Source organism: Anguilla rostrata, chromosome 12, assembly GCF_018555375.3.
Source record: "Anguilla rostrata isolate EN2019 chromosome 12, ASM1855537v3, whole genome shotgun sequence".
NCBI classification, from domain to species: Eukaryota; Metazoa; Chordata; class Actinopteri; order Anguilliformes; family Anguillidae; genus Anguilla; species Anguilla rostrata.
This window is the reverse complement of record NC_057944.1, coordinates 25,376,144-25,398,007: the sequence shown is the minus strand read 5'-3', so window position 1 is coordinate 25,398,007 and position 21,864 is coordinate 25,376,144. Positions and strand designations below refer to the sequence as shown.

General features: G+C 47.0%; 3 protein-coding genes across 5 annotated transcripts; 1 reads left to right on the top strand and 2 right to left on the bottom strand.

The window, feature by feature from the left end:
* Positions 1–1,177: 1,177 nt before the first annotated feature.
* snrpa (small nuclear ribonucleoprotein polypeptide A) lies at positions 1,178–5,692 on the bottom strand. Its single transcript, XM_064300920.1, has 7 exons — positions 5,534–5,692; positions 5,080–5,187; positions 4,668–4,840; positions 3,741–3,917; positions 3,248–3,430; positions 3,062–3,150; positions 1,178–2,515 (listed from the first exon to the last, which is right to left on the bottom strand). Exons 2-7 carry the CDS (start codon positions 5,150–5,152, stop codon positions 2,356–2,358), a joined length of 855 nt encoding a protein of 284 aa, XP_064156990.1. The 5' UTR covers positions 5,153–5,187; positions 5,534–5,692; the 3' UTR covers positions 1,178–2,355.
* Positions 5,693–6,062: 370 nt separating this feature from the next.
* Positions 6,063–11,480, top strand: actmap (actin maturation protease). 3 transcript variants are annotated; one of them, XM_064300917.1, is made up of 7 exons: positions 6,063–6,472; positions 7,330–7,562; positions 8,184–8,252; positions 8,821–8,945; positions 9,038–9,167; positions 9,726–9,796; positions 10,972–11,480. In XM_064300917.1, the coding sequence occupies exons 2-7, from the start codon at positions 7,387–7,389 to the stop codon at positions 11,292–11,294; spliced, it is 894 nt and encodes a 297-aa protein (XP_064156987.1). In that variant the 5' UTR covers positions 6,063–6,472; positions 7,330–7,386; the 3' UTR covers positions 11,295–11,480. The 3 variants fall into 3 exon arrangements, with proteins under 3 accessions (XP_064156987.1, XP_064156989.1, XP_064156988.1); XM_064300919.1 differs by lacking the exon at positions 6,063–6,472 and having other exon boundaries at positions 7,329–7,465; XM_064300918.1 differs by lacking the exon at positions 6,063–6,472 and having other exon boundaries at positions 7,427–7,562; positions 8,170–8,252.
* Positions 11,481–13,277: 1,797 nt separating this feature from the next.
* On the bottom strand, positions 13,278–21,654 carry itpkcb (inositol-trisphosphate 3-kinase Cb). The gene is made up of 7 exons (XM_064301344.1): positions 21,484–21,654; positions 17,109–17,202; positions 16,671–16,884; positions 16,313–16,517; positions 15,533–15,634; positions 14,927–14,998; positions 13,278–14,539 (listed from the first exon to the last, which is right to left on the bottom strand). The coding sequence occupies exons 1-7, from the start codon at positions 21,637–21,639 to the stop codon at positions 14,333–14,335; spliced, it is 1,050 nt and encodes a 349-aa protein (XP_064157414.1). The 5' UTR covers positions 21,640–21,654; the 3' UTR covers positions 13,278–14,332.
* Positions 21,655–21,864: the final 210 nt, after the last annotated feature.

Genomic DNA, 21,864 nt, shown 5'->3' with positions numbered 1-21,864 from the left:
TTCCATCTTTACTATCGCTAATGCTGAAAAACTGCTAGGAGGGAAGTCGCCATATTGGCAGTAGAACGCTGTCGTTTCGCTGGAATTGGAGAGGACGTGAGGATTTCTCAGAAGGGTTAACGGATCCACGGCCAGGGATTGACGGTAGAATACAGCGATCAGTTTAAAGGTTTGTGTCCAGTGTTGACAGCAATCCTGCCCTAATGCAAAGAATTCCCACCAGTCTCTGAGAGTCAGGTATCACCATTCTAAGTGTGTGCGGAAGACAATTTATCAGCCCACGGTGTCAATGTATACAGGTGTACACCCAGATTTGTAGCATCACTGGAAAGGGAAAACAGGCCTGGTAAGACTTGTCTGTAAGTAAATAAGACAGCAAGTAAAACTGAATCCAACTTAATGGACACATTGAATACTGCATCCAGACCAGGCAGCCCACAGACTTGTGTCAGGAATTCAGCTCACCGAGTGGCATTCCAAACATCACACTTTACAAATTACTTTTTTGAAATGAGTACATTTATCAACTACATTTTAAAACGTTAATTGGCAGCAATAAGACCCTCTGAATTTTCCTCACACTAAAACATCAGATTCAGGAAAATCACCCAAGCAAGATCTCAAACCTGATCACACACAATGGTGTGAAATCATTAGATGTCGTTATTAACTGCCTCATACCCAATTCAGCATCAGAGGCACAGTGGGACCCAATTCTCCTGCTGGTGATTTAATGTGAAAGACAATTCAAGAGTGACATCTGGTGGTTAAGCCACATTGTGATCATCTTAGCCAAAACATGATAATCAAGTGCACCTCCATTTAGCATGCAGAGGGTGCATGAGAGCACCTGATATTAGGCAGCTGCTTCAACTGTGTGGGATGACATTCATTGTGGAACTCTATTTCCTGCCAGACATGTCCCCTGCACCACTTGACCAGCTATTAAAACATTTGTAACAGTTCAGAATGACAAGAGTACATGATATACCATATATTCAAAAATATGAAGGGATTAGAATTTTTTTTTTTTAATTTAAAGATACTTCCAAAAGTAAACATAACTTCTCAAAGATTCCTTCCAAAACAGATTAGTGTATATATACACAGAATATTCATACTAAATCTCATCTTCAAGACAAAATGAACCAACACACAGACGTACACAGACACACACTGTGGTTATAATAAAAGGTTTATCATGAAGACAAAAGCTCCAGGTACAATGTCTGGTGGTCCAGACCCTGGGTGCAATGCTTGTAATAAAAATGTACAATAATTAAAAAAATAATAATAAAAGGGCATACTTCCACATTACATTTAGGGGGCTGAGCTAAAAAAAAAAATAATAAAAAAAGCACAAAAAAAAACAAGAAAAAAAACAATTTTACCTGTTTGGGCTGAACTAGGGCCGGGCAATACACCGTAACGATAATTATCGAATGCAATTTCGATCACCACCACCATGTTGTTAATTGCCCTTCCTTCAGTCTCTTTGCTTTCATTATACCCCATACGGTAGTAAACATCCAAACTTTTTCCCATTGGGAAATCAGCGGCAAGGGTGTACACGCTTCCATGCGAAGCTTTCTTCAATCACATGGCAGCTGCGAGCCTTGCTGCGGAGTGGCCATCTGATCAACAACCAACTGATATCAGTGGTGATTTGTTCTCCCCCAGAAGCATCTCACGCCGCCTCTGAAGTTCAGGGGTTTACTAACGAATCAGGTATAAAGAAAAACACAGACAATATACCACATGGTATCAATGATCATCATGGCACTCAAAATATCTGATAATTATCAAACGAGTATGTGACCCAGCTATTCCGTGAACCCACAACGGGTGGTGGTGGTGGTGGGGGATTTAAATATTTAAATGAAGTGATCCAATGAGATTCCACATTAAACAGCTGGGAGACACTAACCTTTCGCTCTCCTGTGCCATCCACTTCCCTTACCTGTCTCAGCTGGGACACTCACAGAAGCACGGCCTCTTCTGAGCTCACGCAAGTGCTGCTGGGAAGTGTGTGCGCTCTGTCTACAGATACCGGGGAAAGGAGGGGCTGTATCAGTGGACACAGGCCATGAGCTTCTGAGTTCACGCAGGTGCTGCTGGGGAGTTCATGGGCTCTGTCCACCGATACGAGCAACGAGGGACTGTATGTGGAGGCATTTCTGGTGACCTGTGTGCTGTGTCTACTGATGCTTTTTTTTATTTTTTATAACCTTTTCTTTTGGGCTAAGGGGAGAGTCATGCCAATTTGCCAACAAAGGGGCTTGTGATGTTGGTGCGCCCAAGCTCACACTCCAAGCCAGCCGCGTACGCGCTACGCGCTACGAGCTTCGTTTCCCGTTATTTCTTAGCGAAAGAGATCTTCATGGCGTTGGTCTGGGTGATCTTGAAGCCCTGCAGGGCCTCCCTGGCCGCGCCTGCCTGCACCTCGTTATCGAACTCCACGAAGGCGATGTCGTGCCGCCCGGGTACAAGACGCACCTCTTTGAAGCCGGGGAACCTGCAGCGAATGGAGACAGTCCGTCAGCTTCAACGAACCCAGACAGACTGAATGCACGCAAGCAGAGGAGCACGAAGTCAAATGACAGTAAGGATTCTTACAGAAAAAACCTGCAAACATGAAGCAAGACAGACTTTTAATACATGAAGTGCTTGGAGCAGTAATTGAGTCTGACATCATTGACAGAAAATGGAGAATTGTAGCTTTTAGAGCATTCTAAAATGCAGATGTACTACAGCAATGCCATGCCTAAACAAAAGTCAGATGTGTTCAAGGTCGCTCTACAGTGCTCCCATTGAAAGAGCATTTGCTCCTGAAAATTGATGTGTGCCAAATGGAAAAATAACGTAGGAGCACAACCAATCATGATGCATTAGTCTGCTCCTAAATTTTTCCAACTCAGGAGCACATTGAAAAAAATGATAGCATAGAGCCCTGCCTCAGGGAGACTGCACTCAGGCTAATGAACACTGCACTGAATGAAGCCCTGTGGCGTGGTGGTGCAGGGGAGGCAGAACAGGATGGAAGAGAGGAGAGACAACTGACTGGTTGAACAGCATGGACAGCATGAGCTCGTTGGTCTCTTCGGGGAGGTTGGTAAGGAACAGGATGTGGTTGGGCGGGTTCTCCGACACCTGGAACAGACACAGCAGCCGTCAGACAACGCTTGACGCGGGGGCACCCTAGACACACGGGTGCCATTTGTAATTACGCAGATGTCACTGTGCTGACCTGCTGAGCGTGAGGCATCTGCCCTGGCATCTGCCCCGGCATCATCTGGCCAGGGGGTATGGCTCCTGGCGGCATCTGCCCCGGGCCCATGCCTGGCGGGGGCATCATGCCGGGAGGGGGCATGTAGGGGGGCTGCCCGGGCATGGGCATCATTCTGGGAGCCTGGCTCATGGGCGGCATTCCCTGCAGAGGAGAGAGGGTGCATTAAATGCTGCAAGGGGGCACACGACTGCTCGCCGCGCATTTGTCATCAATATCAATCCGACACAGGCTAAAAGGTCAACGAGTTGGCCCGTCACATGACTCAACATAACAATGCAAAATAAAAGTCCAGAGACCTTTTCCTTGCTGCCTGTGTGGTATAACTAACACATAAATAAAATGTAAAACATTACAGCCCCAATACCATATTAAACTGAACAGTACAGCTCTGAATTGTGTAAAATAAAATAGAGTCCAGCAGCCGGTGATGTGCTGCAGTCCGAACACTCACAGGCATGGGTGTTGGGACACCGGGGCCCATGGGGGCCGCCGCCCCCGGCACGCCCTTCTTGACTCCGGTCACATCGGGGCCCTTCACCTTCCTCTTCTCCTTCTTGCGGTCGCGCTCCACGTAGGTGCCCTTCATCTTGGCGATTATGTCAGAGTCCAACTTGGCGTACTGGATTCGCTGTGTTGAGGAGCGCAAGCATGGTCACCAGAAGCTACCGAACAGCAATGCCTTAATGTTGTGAGCCACACAAAAAATACTGAACAGCTCAACACAATGAGCTAAACAAATACAGCAAACCACATTATTTAAACCTTTGAGGAGCTGGTTTGTTTGAGACCCTTAGTTAGTGCTCTAGAACTCCATTGCTTTCAATTTCCAGTAGTGACCATTACATCAGCATTAGAAGGTTCAGTTAGGAACATTCTATTCACATATGTTATCTTGCACTTTTTAAAGGGTTAAAGGGAACTTTCAGTGGGGGGACACTGGATGAATGCACGGTGAGACCACCAGTTCTACGGCTCCAAATCCTCCCTTTTTGAAAGGGCAACCGATTGTTCTCGGTATCCAGGGTGTGGTTTTAACAGTCGTTGGATTGAACTGAAATTTAGCCATTCACAGCTGAATGCCAACATTCATGTAAATCAGCAACCATTAAAACCACACCCCTGGATACTGTGTTTTGGACCCTACGTCTGTGCAAATGACCTGATGTGCACATATGCCTTTTTCATGCTATCGCAGAGTAAGGATACTCCCTGCACAAGTTTGCGCGCTGCATGAAACAAGTTTTAGCAGTTAGAAAATATTTGAGAGCTCTCTACTCAAGTTATTGTGATTGCATTAACGGTTTCACACAGACAGTGAGAAGTACCATATCATTAAAACAATGGAAAGATTAGCGTGTCAGGAGCATTGTGACCGTACCATAGGTTTGTCGTAAAAGGGAAATCCTTGCATCGATCGTAGGGCGTTGGAGGCACTGTTAACTTCCTTGAAGATGACGAAAGCCTGTCCCCTCATCTTAAGGGACCGAGACACCAGAATGTCCAGGATTTGCCCAAACTGGGAGAAAATGGCATACAGGGACTTCTTCAGCTCTAATGAGGAAGAAAGTTTGATAGTCATTCTGGTGTAACAAATCACATGTGCATATAGCCTATGGTTGCAACGGCAAATAAAATGTAGCCCGGAGGATTACGTAGGCGAAACAAGATTGGATGAATGCAACAGGCTCATTCACAAGCAAGATAACGTAGGGAAATAACCAGCATGTTCAAGAAATAAGGAAATCGAGCCGGCGAATACATAGAAAGGGGACACACACAAATAAACGTACCGTCTTTTTTGATCTTCTCGTTTAGATTGTTGATGTAAATGGTGTGGTTGAGTCGCATGTCTTGGCCAGCCATTTTCTGAGAGGGTGATCAGGTGAGGCTGCTATTGTCTGTAGGCCGAATAAGGCAGTCATGCACTCAGCATTTGCAAACAGATCGTCGAAAGGTTTCTTGCCGTCGGCTAGTTATAAAACGCACGTAGAGCTTTTCACTTTGAAAAGTACTGTTGTTTAAACATTAAAAAACCAATACAGTAAACTCGCTCAAATTCTAGCTAGCGAACGTTACATTTCATGTAGCTACCTCAATTCGGAAAATCGACTAGGCAACTAAAGTTAATCAAAATGTTTCGTTTCGATGTTAAAATGCGCTTCATAGCAGTATTTTGGAAACAAAAACGTTAACATTTTACACACAGTTTAAGTATAGACGTAATATATTCCAAAAAGTACTTACATATACTTTTAGGTCGGTTTCTCCTGAGCTACTCCAACGTGCGGCCTGCTGGTGTCTATTATCAATGGCTCCGACCGGGCCCGCCACCCAGAAGCACAAGACATTTAATTAACGTCGTTGGCTGCTTTATCCGTCAATCATCAAATAGACCCTGCCTTTCCATAGATTTGTGGGCTTCCGTTGGTTTACAAGAAGTTCAGCGATCCGCAAAAGGTGTGGGGTGATTGGACAAGGCGAAATGACTCTACATGAATTGATAATTCAATTCGATTGCAGTAACTTGGGTAATAGTTTTCATTTTGGCTCAATCCAAAATCGCGTCTAGATCCAAAATGGGAGGCATATATTTGTGCTCATACTATATTGATTTTGGATACATAATTGAAATTTAAAGTAGCATATGCCATCCACTGATTTGTGGAAACAACACCGAATAAACAAATAAAAACATACGAATAAGTGAAAATAAAACGAATTGTTTCCCCCGCCCTAATGCTCACCGGAAGCAGTTTCCTGTTTGTCGCCGATAGTTCGTCACATAATAAATGTCACGTTAGGGGGCTACACATAATCTGAACATAGCACTTGATTCATTAAATGAAATCGAGTTAATAAAATTACATAATATATAATGTAAACGAAGCTATTTACATCACTGCAAACTAATGTGCTCAAATGCCAAATTTCCCCCAGAGCGGGCTAGCTAGTTCACTGGCATGCAGTATTGCAAAGTATGGTTTTATGTGATAGCTTCCAGACGTTATTTTGAGGGAGATGTATTAAGGAAATATAACCTTTCACAAAATAAATCTAATCCTAGACGAAAATGACGTGTCCAATAGTTTAGCTAGCTACCCTTATATGGAATCGGGACTGGGTAGTATGCTGTGTAACACGGTTATAGCTGTTCTCCAGACAAGCACTATCAGTACGACCCGGGTATGTGCCACATGAGCTTCATTTTAAAACACTGTTTCAGTTTTTAATTAAATAGTTTCTCATTCTATAGCATATTGTAAAAGCTATTTTATAGATTTCATCTATATGTTACGTTTCACGATTATATTACAGCTAATGATTGCTAGCTAGCCAATGTAGCCAACTTCCGGAAATGTGTTGCTGATATGACTTTGATGGAATGTAAAGGAATATTAAGATATCTTATTGCAAGACATTAGGAAATCTGTGAACCACACACAAGGCTAGATACTAAAATAACTATCTAAATTTAGTAGTGTACTACGCGGGGTTTGAATTTTGTTATATTTGTAGTGCTTTTGTATTTGGTAGCTGGGGCTTACTGTAAGACGCAGGCGCAGTAGCCGCAACATGTATTCACGCCGAGGGACTCTATGATTGAACCTAGATGTGTAATGGTGCAATCCATTGTGCAGATTCGGTGTCTCATTGAGAGTAACCTCAGCTGTCTCGACATAGAATGTTTTTTTTTTTTTAATCAATGGAATTTCAATTTCTAAACAAACATTGTTTGATAATTTTAACATCGTGTGGGTTTGCAATTATTATCATTATTATTATTATTATTATTATTATTATTATTTTTACAGGAAAGCATCTTTATAATCATTTTAGGTGTTGTCAAAAGACAAGTTGCCTGGTAACTTAATATGAATCTCATGAGTATGATGCTCGTATTACATATTGGCTCCTACTATGCAAAATATTAAGGAAAATGGCACGATTTAGTTTCGTCTTTTTCTAAAAGAAGTATTTGTTTCTTCCATTTGCATGTTTTGTAAAGTTTGTAACTTGACTGTTTGACAACAATGCATCAGTCCGCAGTTTGCCGTGGTTACTGACCACAGAGTGAGCAGAGGAGGTGGACAGGCGGCATGTCGACTGACGGCCCCACGTTGCCCTCTCCTCCACCTCCACCGGCCCCGCCACCCCCCGCTGTCCTGCCAGTCTCCGGTAAGAAGAAGCTTTACCAGACCATAGCCGAGGGAAAGTCCCCGGTGCTGGGGGACCACGAGGAAGCTCGGCTTCTGCTCAGACAGAGAGAGGGCAGGTGAGGCAGAGCTCACCTTTGTAGTTCCCCTGGTTACTATTGAAGTGAGTCTATATCACCCAATACCATGCAAGTTATGAATGTTTGTGTTCATTCTTCACAGTACTATGAACATACCTAGTATTTTAAAGTACTCTTGCTTTCAGAACAATTAATAATGGGTTCACTTTATCATTATGTAACTACAGTGGATAATTTATGAAATATATAGATTACACTGCGGACCTCTGCAGTTGCAGCTGACGCGATCATATCACAAAATCCACATAGAATATGTGGAATCCTGGCTTGTATTGTACAAAAATGTCCCTTACGAGCATGAACAATGTGGCCCACAGTCTTGAATCACCGGAACATTTGTAATGTTTCGAACTGAGTTTAACCTAGCAGTTGATTCAGGTGTACAGATTCTCACTGTTCAGTGTTACACTTTCTTTTAACAATGGAGTCCTGTTAAAGGGAGAAACTCAATGGCACTCTATATTTGAGTAATCTCATGGTAAACATACGGTTTGAAAAGAGAAGGTAAAACATTAATTCATACAAGGTTGGATAAGCAATCGGAAACCCCCTCACTCCCTTGCTGAAATCTGAACTAGTCCTGCAGTGTTTTTCATGCAGTTTCAGGCAAGACCTGCAGTGGGTGCTGTTCAACAAATACGTGCCTTCCCTCATTCAGGATGGACCACAGTGAGTCAATGCTGCCGCTAACTGAAATGCTGATTTTACATGCAAATTTCATTGTGCCTGAATCTTAACAACCAATCAGGACGACTGTCTGCCCTGCCTCCTGTTATGGTAACGTTGCCTAACCCTCCAAATTACACAAAACTCCAGTACTACCTTGTCATCCTATGTTTAAAAGCTTCAAAAAAATTTTACTCAGAATTTTGCAAGAGGCGGCAGGGCAGAAAGCTGTCCTGATTGGTTGTAAAGATTCAGAAGCTGAGAAATTTAGAATTGCTGATTTCACAGCCTGGGGCTGGCAGGGAGACCAGATTTATTTCTTAGACCTTTTAATTTATTGTAATCTGTCGAAATGTGAAAGAAATTAAGCCAAACATGAACCAAGGTGTTCTTCCAGCAGACTTACATACTGCACCTTTAATATGTAAACTCTTGAAGGTAATATGTAATACAGTACTTGTCGAGGTGTAAGGAATTGATGTGTTGGGTTGCAGTGGGACGTACCTTTTGGGGGCGGGGCCGCTGAACTTCAGTGGTGGGTGCATGAGTGTGCACCGTCTTTGTTCCTCAGGTGTGGTCTGGTGGCGTTGTGGATGGCTGCACAGCTACTGCAGCACCCACTGGGCGTGTCCATGGAGACGGTGGTGCACACAGCAATGGAGAGGGGCTACACTGCACAGGGGGAGGTCTTCTCAGGTGAAGAAGCAGTTTTTGTACTTTCATCCAAACAGCAGCATTTCAGCACATGTCTAGAGCAGGTCTGGCTAAATCACGTGTGTGTGTTCCAGCCCGGGACATGGCTCTGCTTGCTGAAGAGGTGTGCGGGTGCCGTGCGGAGCATTTGTCAGGAGGAATGGGAGGGGCTAACTCGACCCTCATCCTGAGACACCTCTCTGCCGGTCTTCCGGTCCTCATTCCGTATCCTTGACTACCCTGAGCCCGGCTTCAGCGGTACCTCACTACAAATTTGAACAGATTTTTTACACATCAGTGATAATTTATAATTTGTTTATGACAAATCAGATGAACATAATGCACCAGATAAAATTTATATTTCTCAACTGGTGACCCCGGAGCCTCGTAACAGTTGTGGGCAACAGCAGTGTGAATAAATAAATTGATCGCAAGTTCGCATGGCAAATATCTGCATTTGCATGCTAGCTTGTGATAGAGGAATAAGCCCAGCTTCTTATGCCATTCCTTCTAGATGGACCACAGCAACAAAAAAAAAGCCCATGCTATTGGGGCAAGCACTGAATGTGACACTGGGGTTTTCCAAAAGATCGGTAGGGCTATACCCTTATACTCGCCGTGTTTCAGAGCAGCTCGGCAGTTTCATGCTGGACTGGCTGTCATACTGTAGGCCTGGGCCAGTTTGTTTTAGACAGGCTTGGCGCTCTCCATGGGCACAGCTAGTCAGGCTAGGCAGTCAGGAAGAACACGCCTCTGTCCTGATCTTTAACTGCGTCTGTGCAGCTACGATGAGGACTTCAACCACGAGCCCTGCCTGCGCAGCGGCCACAGAGCACACTGGGCCGTGGCCTCAGGTGAGAGAGGGACCAATACAATCCTGTCCTCCCAGCTCGCACCTGTCCACCTAGCACACACCTGTCCTCCCAGCTCCCCCCTATCCACGTAGCACACACCTGTCCTCCCAGCTCGCACCTGTCCACCTAGCACACACCTGTCCTCCCAGCTCGCACCTATCCACGTAGCACACACTGTCCTCCCAGCTCGCACCTGTCCACCTAGCACACACCTGTCCTCCCAGCTCCCCCTATCCACGTAGCACACACCTGTCCTCCCAGCTCGCACCTATCCACCTAGCACACACCTGTCCTCCCAGCTCCCCCCTATCCACGTAGCACACACCTGTCCTCCCAGCTCGCACCTGTCCACCTAGCACACACCTGTCCTCCCAGCTCGCACCTATCCACGTAGCACACACCTGTCCTCCCAGCTCGCACCTGTCCACCTAGCACACACCTGTCCTCCCAGCTCGCACCTATCCACGTAGCACACACCTGTCCTCCCAGCACCCCCCTATCCACGTAGCACACACCTGTCCTCCCAGCTCGCACCTGTCCACGTAGCACACGCCTGTCCTCCCAGCTCACACCTATCCACGTAGCACACGCCTGTCCTCCCAGCTCACACCTATCCACGTAGCACACGCCTGCCCTCCCAGCACACACCTGTCCTCCCAGCTTGGACCTGTCCACCTAGCACACACCTGTCCTCCCAGCTCGCACCTATCCACGTAGCACACACCTGTCCTCCCAGCACCCCCCTATCCACGTAGCACACGCCTGCCCTCCCAGCACACACCTGTCCTCCCAGCTCGCACCTATCCACGTAGCACACACCTGTCCTCCCAGCACCCCCCTATCCACGTAGCACACACCTGTCCTCCCAGCTCTCACCTATCCTCGTAGCACGCGCTGCCTACCCTGCATTCACCAGCCTTGTCTGAAAAAAAATATTTTAAATACTTCAAATTGTTTAGACGCCAGATAAATTTCTTCTACGTACCTACAAATTTAAATGAAACATTCACATTCACCAATAATCAGAATGAGTTTCTTTAAAGGATAACCTTTTCAACTCATCCTTAGATAAGAATGGACTGTTGGAAAAATTAACATCCCCTTCAGGCAATGAAGTTATTATTTTGAGGATGGTTATTTTGTGGCCAAATGTGTGTATGTCCACGTTCCCTCAGGGATTCTATTGGGGGTGGCACAGGGCAGTCTGAAGAAGGGGTGCTTCCAGTCAGACCCTGCCCTGCCCTGGCTGCTGCTGCCGCAGGACGCCCCCTGCTGGCGGGGCGAGGCGGTGGAGGAGGCGTACGTCCTGGCCAAGCAGGGAAAGAGCCTGCACTACCAGCTGTGGCCACTGGAGGCACTGGAGAGGAGCAACGGCCAACTGCGGGAGATGGACCCGCAGCGGGCGGCCGATGGCAAGCTGTACGTTCTGCCCCAGGGAGGGCTGGAGGCGGGGCTGGCGGGACAGGTGGTGCTGTTGCACAGACAGTCACCCTGCTGAAAATGCGTAACTGGACTGAAGGACTGCTGCGTCGAAACGAAGGCGGTGATGGCCGCAGGGGCAAAAAGGAAGGACCGTCTGCTCTCTTAAAGAAATACATATATATTTTTCAATGGGTCACTGATGACAAACCCAGTTGCATTTTACAGTGGTCACCTACGTTTCAATAAAATATTTTACTAAGTATCTTAGTTTTATATGCTTTAAAAAAGTAAATATTTATTGCTAAGCAAGAAAACCTGCGGCTCTGGGACTTGCCCGGGGACAAACCAAAGCAGAAAGTGCACTGCTGAGGCGGGGACGTCTGCTCCGTGTAAGCAGCAAACCAATTTCAAGGAATACCCCAGTGTGCTATCCCTTAAGAGGTCGACAAGGTGCTTATAAAGGCTGTTTAGCTCATTGTCCCAGTTTATTTCATTCGCTTTCTGTACACAGAAAACTGGACACAGTTGATTGCCTACCCAAAGGAATGGCTGCCTGTCTTTCAACATGCTGCACTTAAGCCAGCCCTAACGACCAAAGGACCAAGCTCGAGTAATCCCAGCAGCAATCCGAAGTCTACTGCCCTTCCCCACAGCAGTGAGGTATATGATCTCATATGACAAACAGCGTACTGCCAAAGGCCAATATGACAGGCAAGGAAAATATTATTAAAAGTAATAGTTTTAAAACCGATTCTCTTTGCTTGAAAACATGTTTCAGCTCTGGCGAATGAGACTTTTTTTTGTTTTTGGGTTTGGAATTCCAGACAGACACACTCAAAGCCACTGGTTCTTTAATACTTTCTGGTCATGGAATGCTGAGGAAGACTTGAGTCGGAATGTTGGCAGACAGACCAACACTCAAGAGTTCACACGTGGGTCAGTTCCTGAAGCCATTCACCACAAAAGACAGGAAAATCAACACACTCAATAGAACCTGTCACACATTTTGTTAAAATCAATATCCAGCAACTGACATTCACCTCTTATGTAAATCACAGGTGGTCCACTGCCTCATGGTCCACATGCTATGCCTGCCAGTGTCTGGGGAAGGAATGAGTGTTACACCCAAACTCCTGGTTCCAGGCCTATGGTAAGGGCTCAGTCAATACTATAACAACAATGCTGTGAACATTCAGCAAGCATTCACGCCCAAAATAAAAACACAAAAACACTTCTTTTGAAATCAATAATTTATCAAAATTTGCATCTTAAAAGGATTCAAATCTTAAAAAAAAAAAAAAAAAAACTCCCTTTGCATTTTTGACAGAATATACCTTTGAAATACAAGTTGTAAAGTTCACACACCAACCATATACAATCACAGTGAAAGTTCCCAACATATTTTCAAACCCAGTATTCATAATTCAGAAGAGCCTATTGCCATTATTGCCATCTCTGAGATCAGAAGATTGTTGTTGTACCACACTAACACACAGATCCTTTAGCAGGCCTGTGACTGTGTGTTACAAGCTGTTAATACGATAGGCTGGGTCTCTCCTCCCACACACAGCCAAAATAGGGAACTGTCGTGTGCGAAGCGGTCTGTGTACATTTCCTGCTATGGCTTAAGAGTTCTGACTAAAAAATAGATTTTTAAACTTCAGATTACATACAGGCAAAATGTACACAGAGCAGACATTGCCAGTATAACAAATCAATACTATGACAGTGGGGGAAAAACAAAAAAAAAAACGGACCTTAACCAATGGCTCCTGAACCCCCCTCCACCAAGTCTAAACTCACATTGTGCAAGGTGTCACACAAGTCTGTCAATCATATGATGTTACAAACGTGCTCTAGCTGCTATCTATGGTATCTAAGGGCACCAGCTTCACTCCCACAATATAGAAACAAAATTAGAATTTTAAGCCTATAATTTTAATTTGTAAAAACAAAAAACCTGAAACAGAGCTCAAGATACTGATCTCCAGTGGGAACTCAAAATGAGTCACAGGTTGCTTTCAAGAACTGAGAATGATGTGCTTCCATAGATCTGAGCTGTTTTTTTTTAAATTTCTTTTTTGTGGGGGAAGGGGGGGGGGGGTCTGAATATGTTCCACCTGCCCCAGGTCCTGATAAATAACATAGCTTGGACTCCAGTCTTTGTTCAGTAGCATCTTTGAGGCATAACAGTGCAATACAGACCAGCTGGTCACAAAAGAATGAAAGTTGATAGAGGCCCATCGCCAGTGCACACCTCTTCAGAACAGAGCTGGAATATGTTTAGCTCCTCCTCTCGCCAACTTTGCGCCGCCCAGTAGAGGGGATGGAATAACATCCAATACCCAGAAGCTTAATCCATCTCCATCACCTCTGCTGCATATTCTGTCCACAATCACATTTTCCACTGGCTTCCTTTTCACCCAACTCAACCTTGAGATAGTTTCCCTGGGCCATGTTTAGTAAGCTATCCTTTAAAATGCCAACGTGGGGTCATCACAATCAGCTCTGTAATAGTTAATCTCTCCCAGGAAAATTGTCTATTCCAGTCAAAACAGAAACAACCAGCATATCCACAGAATGGCATATGTCTCTGCAATGCATACGTAAAATATTATTTACATTAAACAACGTATGATCCAAAAAAATATAACTGCAAAGGCTTTTCCAAGATTCTAGTGTTGTAGCACATCTGTAAAACGGTTTTAAAATTCAATCGGTCCATGTAGGAATAAAATAACTTTTCCCTCTCACTAAGGACACTTAGGGGATTTTTCTCATTGAAAAAGTGAGTAACAATGCCTCAGTCCCTCTCACCAGCAGGGAGCAGTAGTGAGCCCAAGAAGGGGATGGGCTGTTCATGAGAGAGGCAGTGATTCACTAGAATCCATCACCAGTATGAAACATGGCAGCGAATCACTGCCTAGAGAGATGTTCGCACAGCCTGTCTCCCTCTAAGGCATTCATCACTCTATCCTGTCCGAGCTGTTAAGCTCTCTCATTTCATTCCTCTGTTTTTTTTCTCTCCATCCCGTTTCCCAGAGAGAGGAAAAGTGGCGGCCGCTTGTGGTAATCTCCTAGGTCCTCCAGAGCTGATCCCACTTCGGGCCCCCCTCAGCTCGCGGGCAGCATTGCGTTCAGAATGCTGATAAGGTTGTCCAGCCCCCACAGATACCCATCCTCACGGTTCCCCTCCACCCAGGGGGTGCGGTGGTCCAGGGTGAGGGGCGGGGGCAGGGGCACCGTCTTCCCGAAGTCGATCATCCACACGCGTGCCTGCCCCGAGCAGTCATGGACGAACAGCAGTGAGCTGCCAACCACCTGCAGGAGTCAGAGCAATCAGAACTGTGACCCAAAGGAATCAGAGCAATCAGCACAGTGACTCAACAAACAGGAATCAGAGCAATCAGCACTGTGACTTAACAAATAGGAATCAGAGCAATCAGCACAATGGCTCAGAGGAATCAGTTCTGTGACTCAACAAACAGGAATCAGAGCAATCAGCACTGTAACTTGGAAAAGAAAGGAATCCGAGCAATCAGTAGTGTTACTCTCTAGAGAAAAACAGGAATCAGAACAATCAGCACTGACTCAGCAGGGATTAAACAGAGGACTCAGAGTAGGTCTGATGTAAGAACAATCAACCTGTGAACTGGAGTATTTGGGTAGCCCCAAAGCACCATGGGTACAGGGGAATGCAAGCCTCACCTCATGTGTTCTGAAGAATTGAGAATTCTCTAGTTCTGTTCGCAGGTCTTCCAATCTCTGCAAGTAACTTTTCTATCAGACAGAATGGGAGGAGATGGGAGGGCGAGACAGAGAAAAAGATAATTAGGTTAAATCTATAGAGTATACTACTTGCTTTGGCAATTTTGACTTTCTGTATGTCAGCTAATCTGAATTGAATTGAATTGAAAGAGTAATTCATTTCATTTTTTGTCTCTTTTTCTTCTGTTCATGCCCTCATTTGACTTTGCCACGTCTCTGACTTCTTTTAAATTAAATACTTTAATTGAATTATTCCTTACCACTGCAAATTGTTTGTTCTCCTTAACTTTTTCCTTTATTTCTCCTAATATGTGATTTTGCACTGTGCTTCTTTCTGTTCATTGCATTCGTTTGCAAATATTAATGTGTTTGTTATGCTCATAAAGCTCATATGAAACTGACTGAATTAGGAAACAAGTCGCATGCATGCACATGCATGCACACACACGCAGGCAGATGCATGCTACTTCTCTGAGGACAGACTCAGCATTAACCTGTGGTGTACCTATATCCCCCCTATTCCAAAATCCCCAGAAAAAGGCGTACCAGGATTTGAGTGTTCCCGCCCACAAATTCCTTCAGTGCCTGCATCACCTGCTCCTTGTGTTTGGTCTTCTTAAAGTTCGTGTTGCACGTGCCGTCAGCTTTCTGCACAGAAGAAGGGTGTGAGGGTTGCTCCAGTGAGGATATACTTAGAACAATTTAACCACTGAAACTAACCTCCCAGAGTCACCGTTTCATTTCCTAAAAATAATCACCATGATTAAGGTCTCAGTCTGTAGGTTATGTTGCCTTGTTGCAGTAACAGCGTTTTCCTTATGGATATTCAGCCAATATATCCAATGGAGAGTCAGCAGTACAGACTCATGTCTAATGGAGGATCAGCAGCACAGATTCATATATCCAATGGAGGGTCAGCAGTACAGACTCATATATCCAATGGAGAGTCAGCAGTACAGACTCATATCTAATGGAGGATCAGCAGCACAGACTCGTATATCCAATGGAGGGTCAGCAGCACAGACTCGTATATCCAATGGAGAGTCAGCAGTACAGACTCATGTCTAATGGAGGATCAGCAGCACAGACTCGTATATCCAATGGAGGGTCAGCAGCACAGACTCATATATCCAATGGAGAGTCAGCAGTACAGACTCATATCCAATGGAGAGACAGCCGTTTACACAATAATCTGTACTGCAGATTCAGCAATTGGAGATAGATTCTAGAGTACAGACCGATATCCCTACTTGAAGCTGTGCAGTACAAATCTAAATCCCTGGTACACATAGCGCAGTACAGATTCTGATACCCTCTGGTACAGACCTTGATGCCCTCGATGCGGAAGCCCAGTGTGGCAGTGGAGCTGAGGGTCTCTCTCCACTGCATGTAGCGGGGCTTGAGCACGGCCTGCTGGGCACGCTCCTCTGCACTCGGGGCCCCGGGCTCCACGGCAACCATCTTCTCATACATGTCCCTGCGGAGCCTTGGCTTCTCCCGAGCTTTCACCAGCTCCTCCTCCAGGTACGTCCTGAAAGAGAGAGAAGCGGGGGGAGCTATGAAACACTGGCAACAATGGCTTTCCACTCATATTTCTAATTTAATAACCGGAGCCTTGAACTTCCCTGAATTACGAAAATGTCAGACACACAGAAACACGGAGCAGTGCTCTGACCCCTCTTACCGGCTGCCCATCTTGCAGTCCATGATGGAGGGCGAGTCGAAGTCCGCCAGCAGGTCGTCCATCACATTGTAGTCCTGCTCGTCGAGCTGAGAGACGCCATAGTACCCGGGTACGAACGGGCGCAGCGAGTCGCTCATTAGCTTCTCCAGGCACTGCTGCTCGCTCTCGCAGTACTTCTTCAGAAGCTTACCCCGGTCCCCGGCCTGGAAGTTCCCTGTGTGGAGAAAAAACCAGAACCTGACACATGACCACACGCTAATGTACAGGACAACATACACGATCATACATGCTAATGTACAGGACAACATACACGATCATACATGCTAATGTATAGGAGAACATACATGACCATAGATGTTACAGGGGAAGGGCTTTACTGTGTAGAGCTTTATTCCTTGCCACACCCACACACGCATGCACAAGGAAATGATCACACACCTGCATGCCCGGCAAGCTGGACCCAGCGTTTCTTGAAGGACGCAACCAAGGGGGAGCACTGCACCATGGTCTTCAGCTTCTTCCACGACTTGTTCTGTGACAGAGAGAGAATGCATTAAAATCTGCACCATCCAAAAAACTCAGTCCTTCAGCACACCTTAACCCCTTTCAGAAACACTGCTGGCCCACCTCACTCTCCACTTACACAAATATCAGCACTCCTTTCGCACGTTACGCATTAACCTCGCCGACCAACTCCGCCCGCAGGCTCGAGCAGGGGCCAGAACCCCGCACCAGCGTACGAGCGAGTGTCCCAGTGAAGTCGGGGCGCAGGGGGAGCGCTCGTCGCTGCGCTGCCGTGTGAAATGAGCGCCGAGGTCGAGACTGGACCCAGAAGTTGTGCAACGTCTGGGTTAAAGTGCGTTCACCCTGCGCGTGAAACATTTACCAGCACCGCCCAAACGGCGCCCTCGTACCCCCGCACACCGGCGGGCAGAGTCTACCTGTGGGAATGTGAAACTCCAGCAGCCCCGCCCGCTGCGCTTTTAAAGGGACTGGCGTGCACAGGCAAACACAGCTTGTACAAGCTGGAGACAAACGGTGTGTGAGAGAGTGATGGAGGGCATGTGTGAGTTACTGTGCACTATGTTACTATGTATGGTGTGTGTGTGTGTATGCGCATGCCTTATGTATATGTGTGTGTGTGTGTGTGTGTGTGTGTGTGCATGTGCCTTATGTGTGTGTGTGTGTGTGCGCGTTTTATTTTTATTTTATTTTTATTTATTTATTTATTTGACAGGGACAATACACATTGATCAACATCACTATCATGTGATGTAAATGTGCCAGATTTAGCTAGATCGCTCATTTCCATATGTTGCCCCTGGGCAGGCTGATGTTAACTGATGTGTGTACGTACCTTATGTGTGTGTGCGTGGGTGCCTTATATGTGTGTGTGCTTGTGTGTGTGTGTGTGTGTGTGTGTGTGTGTGTGTGTATGGGAGGGAGCATTAGACTGTTGACGACACTTCCATCAGCTCTTCTCCACTAAGATTGCTGGAGGTCAAAGGTGAGTGTGCGCAGCGATAGTCCCCATCAGCAGCGTGAGTCAGAGCGAGTCATGGTGTTGTAATGCTGCGGAATTAACCCTTCGCTGGGCCAGAAGCTGCTCTGATGCATAGCAGCGCGCGTTTGGGGCAAAACTGAGAGCTAAGCATCTGCTCAATCATCCGAGCCCCGGGTGACGCTCGGAAAGCATCGTCATTTCACGGATGCTTTCGGCCGATTCGACCGGCGGGAGCGCGTTCATGACGCCGGCTCAATCCATTAACCAGATTACCGCCATCGAGGCAGGAGGCATTAGCAGCGCGCTGCGCCGAGCTCCACCGCCAGTACTGGGTGGGACAGGGCCATCGCCTGATCGTGAGTGACAGGCGACCCAGTAAAACAAATTCCTGCCCCATTTCAGTTTGACCCAGTTAGTCTTCTGCTCTCTCACGCGCCGACACACACACACACACCCGAGCATGCACTCACACGCATGAACGGTCACACGCGAGCACACATACTTGCATGAATGGACACCGATTTTAAAACGTGATCTCTCTTTTCTTTCTTTCTTTCTCTCCCCCCCCCAGGTGTGACACCCGAGCTGACTGCCCCCCGGGGGGGCGACACGTCAGCGCTCTCTCCAATGTCAGCGTCATCTCTCCTCTTTCAAAGGGTCGTGCTTAGATGGGACACAGCGCATTTCAGAGAGTGGCGTGCTCTCGCATGACCGCCATTACCGTACTTATGAACCGCGCGCGACACTGCCGATTGGGCGGGGCAACTCGGAGTGCAGACAATTACAGCAGACACGGACACGACAGGTTCTAACACAAGAGAAGAACTCAGTCGCACCTTAACCTCCTTCCAGGAGGAAAGTCTGACCTCATTCGTTGGCCAAATTAAATATTGTTTGGACAGAAAGATAGCCAAACAGAAAACGGGGAGACTAGCCACACTAGGTAGCTAGCTAACCAGCCAGTAATGCTAGGTAGCTGTCTAGGTGTTTACTACAGCCTACTGAAGTTGAGCATATAGTCTAAGAGTATAGAAATCTTCAGTGTTACGATGTCACTGAATGTTGTATGTTTTATCTGTCTGCAAATGTATATATTCAAGCTGGAGAGAAAGGCAATTTATTTTTACTTTCTTTTAACATTATACACTCCGCTTCAGCAAGCTATAGTAACTTAAATGCCTAATATTAGACAGCTAGCTGGCAAGATACCTACCAAGTATGACTACCTCCCCATCTTTCTTTAACATCCTATCCCTAGTTTGGCAAACAAACGTGGTCATGCTTTCCTCTTGGAAGCAGGATAAGGCACATTTTAATCCATGTATCATGTCAAACCTGCATTTGTATTGAAATGGAACATTTTTTTTTCTCAGTTAAAGCAAACTGCACTCTGTCTTGGAGTTTTGTTCCCAATCACTCACTATTGCGTGCAACAGCCACCATGTTGCACGCACATCTTGCAGCTATGGTAACTGATGGTCACACGGGATAAGACACCACTTCCTGAAATCTCCTATATCTGTTCTAGACATGGCCCTTTCAAAACTCTTCCTTTCTTTTCCTTTGCTCCTCACACCTGAGATACCGAGAGAGAGAGAGAGAGAGAGAGAGAGGCCATGCCCTTGCATTCAGGGCTGTTACTCAGACACCCATCCACAGCCGCATCCATAAAAGGCGTGCTGCTGGAGTGTTTGCGTTTTACTGCGCTTCTATCCTTACAGCCAAGGACAGCCATAACCCCAACTGCAACCCAAACCCCTGACCATAACCCCAACCCCAACTGCAACCCAAACCCCTGACCATAACCCCAACCCCAACTGCAACCCAAACCCCTGACCATAACCCCAACCGCAACCCAAACCCCTGACCACAACCCCAACTGCAACCCAAACCCCTGACCATAACCCCAACCGCAACCCAAACCCCTGACCACAACCCCAACTACAACCCAAACCCCTGACCATAACCCCAACCGCAACTGCAACCCAAACCCCTGACCACAACCCCAACTGCAACACAAACCCCTGACCATAACCCAAACCCTTGACCATTACCCTAACCACAACCCAAATCCCTGACCATAACCCTAACCACAACCCTAACAGTAACTTTAACCATAACCCGAACACTAACCGTAAGTGTAACCCTCAGCCTTGCCCTGCGCATTATGTGCTGTGGAAAGAACGGCAGGAATCCCGTGTCTTCTACTTGCTGTGCTACTGGCCTCTAGCCCAGCCCTGCCCCATGCCAGCTAGAGCGGGCGCCCCATTACCATCACAAACCCCCCACCAGACAGCGTCGCTCTGTTCCACCACAGACATGCTTTTGTTACGGTTGCTATGACGCCCCCCCCACACCATGACCCCCCCCCCCCATCCCACTGGCCGCTGCGCAGCGACAGCCTCCTACACACACTGCCTGTTGCAGTCGTCATCGATGACCCTGAATATGACCCCACTGTAGCCATGACAGGCAGAATGCTACGCAGCCGGCAAGGAAACGGACTCTGCATACAGTCCCTAACCCTAACCACTCCCTATAACAGCCAATTACAGAACTACCAGCACACAGACCCTAACCCTAACCACTCCCTATAACAGCCAATTACAGAACTACCAGCACACAGACCCTAACCCTAACCACTCCCTATAACAGCCAATTACAGAACTACCAGCACACAGACCCTAACCCTAACCACTCCCTATAACAGCCAATTACAGAACTACCAGCACACAGACCCTAACCCTAACCACTCCCTATAACAGCCAATTACAGAACTACCAGCACACAGACCCTAACCCTAACCACTCCCTATAACAGCCAATTACAGAACTACCAGCACACAGACCCTAACCCTAACCACTCCCTATAACAGCCAATTACAGAACTACCAGCACACAGACCCTAACCCTAACCACTCCCTATAACAGCCAATTACAGAACTACCAGCACACAGACCCTAACCCTAACCACTCCCTATAACAGCCAATTACAGAACTACCAGCACACAGACCCTAACCCTAACCACTCCCTATAACAGCCAATTACAGAACTACCAGCACACAGACCCTAACCCTAACCACTCCCTATAACAGCCATATGTAGAACTACCCCCCCCACACCCCCCCCCCCCACACACACACACACACACACACACACACACACAATACAAGCACATAACAGTCAGTCGGTCAGTCAGTCAAAAGCACAGCGTCTCTGTATTTCCCTCACAGAAGGAGGTGAACGGCACGCCCTGTCGTCGCGGGTTACGGGCCATGCATGAGCAGAGAGGCCCCGCCCCTGCCTTACCTGGGACACGGCGCAGTAGTGCAGCAGCAGGCAGGCGCTGACGCAGGCGCAGGCGCAGACGCACGCGGACACGCTCAGGCAGCGGGAGCGCAGCCAGGACCACGCGCACCGCCCTGGAGCCTCCGCCCCGCCCGCGCACCGCCCGTCCCCCAGCATGCCCCTCCCGCCGCGCTCACGGTCAGCCCGGTCCACTCGCTACTGTCCCTCCGTCCGCTGGTCGTCTCTCGGCTCGATCTTACTCCTTCGCACGCATTCTCCCTGTCACTGAGCAGGCAGTGTGGACTCTCTCTCACGCACACACTCGCTAATCCCCCTCTTTCTCTCTCTCACACTCTAAATCCCTGTCTCCGTCTGTGGTTTGCACTCATCTGTTCCTCCCTC

Bases quoted from the DNA above. Each gene is read 5' to 3' on its own strand.
- snrpa (XM_064300920.1), bottom strand. From the start codon at position 5,152: ATGGCTGGCCAAGACATGCGACTCAACCACACCATTTACATCAACAAT. The intron at 4,841-5,079 runs GTACGTTTATTT...CTTCCTCATTAG, and splicing joins CGAGAAGATCAAAAAAGACG to AGCTGAAGAAGTCCCTGTAT. The intron at 3,151-3,247 runs GTCAGCACAGTG...TGTCTGTTCCAG, and splicing joins AGATGCCTCACGCTCAGCAG to GTGTCGGAGAACCCGCCCAA.
- actmap (XM_064300917.1), top strand. From the start codon at position 7,387: ATGTCGACTGACGGCCCCACGTTGCCCTCTCCTCCACCTCCACCGGCC. The intron at 8,946-9,037 runs GTGAAGAAGCAG...TGTGTGTTCCAG, and splicing joins ACAGGGGGAGGTCTTCTCAG to CCCGGGACATGGCTCTGCTT. The intron at 9,797-10,971 runs GTGAGAGAGGGA...ACGTTCCCTCAG, and splicing joins ACACTGGGCCGTGGCCTCAG to GGATTCTATTGGGGGTGGCA.
- itpkcb (XM_064301344.1), bottom strand. From the start codon at position 21,639: ATGCTGGGGGACGGGCGGTGCGCGGGCGGGGCGGAGGCTCCAGGGCGG. The intron at 16,518-16,670 runs GTAAGAGGGGTC...TCTCTCTTTCAG, and splicing joins GACTGCAAGATGGGCAGCCG to GACGTACCTGGAGGAGGAGC. The intron at 15,635-16,312 runs GTCTGTACCAGA...TCTTCTGTGCAG, and splicing joins TCCGCATCGAGGGCATCAAG to AAAGCTGACGGCACGTGCAA.